Here is a 5,310-nt window from a genome sequence, read left to right on the forward strand (position 1 = left end):
CCTGTAGTCTACCACATTCTTTTCCATGTTATTGTCTTCATACCACAGGAATCTGAGGTAATCGCGATGTTCCTCCTGAACGACAAAACAATAGAACATTTGTTGCACATCTGCTGAGAAAGCTATCGGCTCTCTCCTAAAGCGAAGAAGGACCCCCAAAAGAGTGTTATTTAGGTCTGGGCCACGAAGCAGCACATCGTTCAGGGACACTCCTTCATATTCGGCACTTGAGTCAAACACAACTCTTATCTGATCTGGCTTTTGAGGGTGATATACTCCAAATGTTGGAAGATACCAGTGTTCCTTGCCACTCTCCAAGGGTGGAGCAATTTCTGCATGATCATTGTCCAGCATCTTCTGCATGAAATCTATGAAGTGTAGTTTCATGTCTGGTTTCATTTCCAATGTTTTCTGGAGGGAGTAGAAACGCTTCTTTGCTTGTTCTTTGTTACTTGGTAGGTGACGTCTCGGAGATCGAAATGGCAGAGGTGCCACAAAGCTGTTCCCTTCATCTCGGTATACTGATTGGTGCATGATATTTAAGAACTGTTTGTCATCCACAGACAATGTTGGTTTGTCATCATCCTTGGATCCTTGAAACACTGAAGAACCTAGACTGTCTGTACTCACAGAAGGGCTTGTATCCTCCATACAGGATAAATTGTGCAGACTTTGATGCAGTGGTGTGGAACTGAAATTTTCCTTTACTTGGATGTTGTTTGGACAAGGAGTAAAGATAGATGCACGACCATTCAGAAGCACATTTGCCTTGAAGACACTCAAGACTGGTGAATTTGTGAACTGTTCCTAAACAGACTTCACCCACAATGACCCAGCCTAAGTCAAGTCGTTGAGCAAAGGGAGCGTTGTGGGGCCCATTTATTTGCTCATGTACCTTATGTACTCTCAGCATGTCCCGTCCTAACAACAGCAGAATAGGAGCATTGGGATCCACAGCTGGAATTTTATCTGCCACTGGCTGGAAGTGAGGATGGTGCTGCGCTACCTCAGGAGAGGGAATCTCCGACCTATCATCTGGTATCAGGTCACATTCTATTAGAGTAGGGAGCTGAAGTTGAAGTTTCCCATTCTTAGGCTCAATTATGAAGTTGGTAGCCCTTCTACCTGATGTTTCTGTCAACCCTGAGCATGTTTTCAATGTGTAAGGGCTGGAGTTAGACTTTATGCCAAAGATGTCGTAAAACTCAGTCTTTGCAAGAGAGCAGTTGCTTTGTTCATCGAGCACTGCATACATTGTTACTGCTTCCTCATTCTTACCAGCTGGATAAACTCTGACCAGGCAGATTTTGGAGCATGAGCATAGACTGTGTGGGTCAGCCTTACCACAGATTTCTGTGCATTTTGATGTGACAGAGAGGGATGCGTCCTCAATTGTTTTTTCTCCATCCCTTTCCTCTGCTGCAGCAGCTGTTTCTGTTGAAGGGGGAGGACCTGGATGCATGGCTGAAATGTGCTTTTCACTTTTACATTCCTGGCACTTAATGTTCACTTTGCAGTCTTTGGCCACATGCTGAGTTGTTCCACAACCCCTAAAACTTCTGCACTTTTTCAGAGGGTGGGGCTTTCTGTGTATTGGGCACTGTCGTTCAGGGCTTTCAGCTCTTTTGTCTGTACCACTTGTCTTTTGAATAAGTTCCGCTGGAATTTCTGTCTTGTGCACATGTACAGGGACTTTCTGCCTCAGAATTTTCTCTGTCTTAAAGAACTGACTTGTGGGTGGAGGAAGGAAAAAGCTAGGGTCATTTCTGATTTTTGCCTGCTGTCTCACAAATCTAGAGAAAATTACAAATGGTGGAAATGGTACCTTGTACTCTTCCTTATACCTAAATCCTTCAGTTACCCATCTCTCCTGCAGGCTGTATGGCAGTTTTTCCACTATCGGTTTCAGTCCACGGGCTGTATCCAAATATGCAAGTCCAGGGAGGTACCCCTCTATCTTAGCACATTCCAATTCCAATAGGATATCTCCCAACTCTCTGAGTTTGTGACTATCTTTGTTGCCCAGCTTTGGGAAGTCCTCTAGCTTTTTCAACAATGCATGCTCCACCATCTCGGGTGCTCCATAACTTTCCTCAAGTCTTTGCCACAACATGTCAAGGCCTGATTTAGGATGAAGAATATGCACAGAGCGAATTCTTTTTGCCTGCTCTGATGATTCAGGTCCTAACCATTTTGTCATCAAATCAAGTTCCTCTTGGGCTGTCAAGCTAAGATCCTTGGTAGCAGTCTTAAAATATGCTTTCCATGACCAGTAATTTTCAGGATGGTCATCAAATTTTAGCAGACTGGAACTCACCATTTCTTTACGGATCAGATACCTTGTGAGGTCAAACCCAGTTGAAAGGTCCTGTGGAAGCTCTTTTTCGGTCTTTACAGGATATTGCGACCATTTATGGAAGTATGCTTGATCCGTCAGTGTGTCTTGTAAGGTATGATCTATTTTTGATGTGAACTGGCCAGCAGGTTGCCATCTGTGTCGAATATCCACTTTTGGTATTTCTGAATACTCACTCACTTTCCTGAAGTACTCTGGTGATTCAACTTTGACTGGGATGTCTTCAAGACATACCTGTGAAAGCTTCTGCACATAATCACTAGTCCGTTCAGCTGGGGTGAGGGGTTGTTCAGGGACTTGGGGTTCCTCTACTAACTCTCCACTTTCAATTGCTTCTTCATAAGCAGCAGCCTCTGCTAATGCAACAGCAACTGCCTTTTGACTTTTGAGAAGATGTAGACTTGCTTCTAAATCAGCTTTTTTCTTTATCACATCTGCTTCTTGTTCGGCAAAGGATAGATGAGCACGGGCCGCTTCAGCCTTAGCTCGGGCTCTGATGGCTGCAGAACCAATAGAAGACTGTCTGCTTCTTTTTGACGATTTTGATGATTTTGAATAAGTTGACTTGCTATCAGTACTTCTTGCAGACATAGCTCTTTCTGATTGTTGCTCTTCAGTTTCATTTTCTTGTGCTGAATAATTAGTTTGATTGCTTTTTAACTGGTACTGTTTCCGTGAGCGTAGACTCATTGCTGATGCGCAGTATTTTCTTGTGCTTGAACCTGTTGTGTTCTTGTCTTTTTACTATACTGTCCTCACGATGCGGGGCTCTGCAAGGCTAGACAGTCAGCTAACATGAAGAATGACTCCAATAATGCTTCAAGGTGTAACTTTTCTTGATTTAATTGGAATTCCTCTTTATATTGTAAAACTGAAAATATAGAACACACAAAATACATATTTCAAAATACATACACACTAATAAAAGACTAAACACAAACATAAACTGCTGCCAGTAATTTACATATTTTTGAATGCAGCAATGACACTTTCAGAATATGAATTTACATGCTTTAATGCATGGAAGTGTTCTTAATATGATAATAATACTTTTTGATCACTTACAGACAATTAGTATCCCAGGAACAGTGGAAAGAAACAAATTAGATGCATCATCTCTCAAGCCGTGTTCTCTGGATGCTTCCTACTTTCAACTAAACAAAATGGCTGAACAGCCACTAGATGGCATTGTTGCTCAAACAATAACTTCAAAATAAAAGTTCTCAAAGTCATAAGGCAGCACAAATAGTGTAAATTAATGTGTTAATTACCACAAGGGGTCAAAACCATGCATTTCAACTTCCAGTTGTCTGCTTCAATTAATCATTAGCTAATGATTTATAAAGGGTTCATTATGTTTTGTTTTTACTTGTAGAGAAAAATCTTTTTTTTTTAATTGTTGTCCAGAAATGTGTTGAATGCGCATTGAAGAAATAAGTGCTTTTTGCAATGCATTACATTGCATAAAAAACTTGCTGTGCAGTGCCTTTGCATTGCATAGAACTCCTTGTGCACAGAAGAGATAATTGTTATTGCATTGCATTGCATACAAAAACACGCTGTGCATCGAAGAGTGGTTTTGCATTGCATATAACTCGTGCATTGAAGATAATAGCGCTTTTGTATATACAAATTCGTTTTGCAACGAAGAGATAATGCTTTTGCATTGCATACGAAAAACTTGTGAATTGAGGAGATTAGTGCTTTTGCATTGCATTGGATACAAAAATTTACTGTGCATCGAAATGATCGTGCATTGCATAGAACTCGCTGTGCACTGAAGATATTAGCTCGTTTGCATTGCATATAAGTTGCTGTCCAAAAACTTGTGCATAGAAGACTTTTGCATGCATTGCATACTTTGTGCATTGAAGAAATTAGTGCTTTTGAATTGCATTGCATATTAGAACTCGTTGCGCATTAAAAAAAAAAAAAAGAAAGAAATACAGGCTTTTGCATTGCATAGGACAAAACTTGTGCAATGAAGAGATTAGTGCTTTTGCATTGCATTGCATACGGAAAAACTCATGCTTGACGACTTTTGTATTCATTGCATACAAAAATCCTTTATGCATTGAAGAAATTATTGTTTTTTATTGCATTGTATAGGAAAACACTCGTGCAATGAAAAGATTAGTCCTTTTGCATTGAATTGCATACAAAAACTCATTTGCATTGAATTGCAAAAAAAGAAATGTGTTCAATAGGTTAAATATGGACTACACTTAGTTTGAAAAATACATCAGAATGAATCTGTATATAAAATTACATTTACTAACTAATATAATTCAAACCAATATATTCCATCTGATGTTTTATCAGAAGTTCAAATGTGACATTCTGAAAAAAAAATTCTGCCCCTGGATTCTGTGAAATTGAACTTTCTATTCAAACTAATTGATTACTTCTGATGGTTCATCAGTGGTTCAAGGATGAACTTTGGAACTTATTTTTTGCCAAAGAGTCTTTGACTTGAACTTTCTACATATACTATTCCTTCTGATGTTTTATCCGTATTTCGGGGATTACATTTTTAAATTTAAAAATAAATTTAAAAAAATCTGACCCTGGTTCCTATGCATAGGTATAACGTTCTATGCATACTACTGATAAAACATCAGGAGTCAACTGGTATGCATAGAACGTTCAAGTTCATAGTATCCGGGGTCAGATTAGTGTTTCTTTTTTTTCTCAAAAAAATGTCATGCTTGAACTACTGATGAATCTACAGAAGAAATCTATTAGTATAGAATGTTCAAGTTCAAAGACTCTTTGGCAAACAATAATTTGAAAAGTTTCAAAATTTCAAAAGTTGAAAAAGGTCAGAAAAAAATAGTTCAAAAAGTCATGATTAAACTTCTGAAGAAACACCATAAGTCATACATCTGTTTATACATTTTAAGTTTGAAGACTCATTGGCCAAAAATGTTTTCAAAAATTCTTACTTGAACTAC

General features: G+C 38.8%; 1 protein-coding gene across 1 annotated transcript; it reads right to left on the reverse strand.

Annotated features, from left to right (window-relative positions):
• Positions 1-572: 572 nt before the first annotated feature.
• LOC137043626 (uncharacterized) lies at positions 573-3,500 on the reverse strand. The gene is made up of 2 exons (XM_067419923.1): positions 3,422-3,500; positions 573-3,227 (listed from the first exon to the last, which is right to left on the reverse strand). The coding sequence occupies exon 2, from the start codon at positions 3,044-3,046 to the stop codon at positions 581-583; it is 2,466 nt and encodes an 821-aa protein (XP_067276024.1). The 5' UTR covers positions 3,047-3,227; positions 3,422-3,500; the 3' UTR covers positions 573-580.
• Positions 3,501-5,310: the final 1,810 nt, after the last annotated feature.

This window comes from Pseudorasbora parva, chromosome 16 (assembly GCF_024679245.1).
Source record: "Pseudorasbora parva isolate DD20220531a chromosome 16, ASM2467924v1, whole genome shotgun sequence".
In the NCBI taxonomy this organism is placed as follows: domain Eukaryota; kingdom Metazoa; phylum Chordata; class Actinopteri; order Cypriniformes; family Gobionidae; genus Pseudorasbora; species Pseudorasbora parva.

Bases quoted from the DNA above. Each gene is read 5' to 3' on its own strand.
- LOC137043626 (XM_067419923.1), bottom strand. From the start codon at position 3,046: ATGAGTCTACGCTCACGGAAACAGTACCAGTTAAAAAGCAATCAAACT.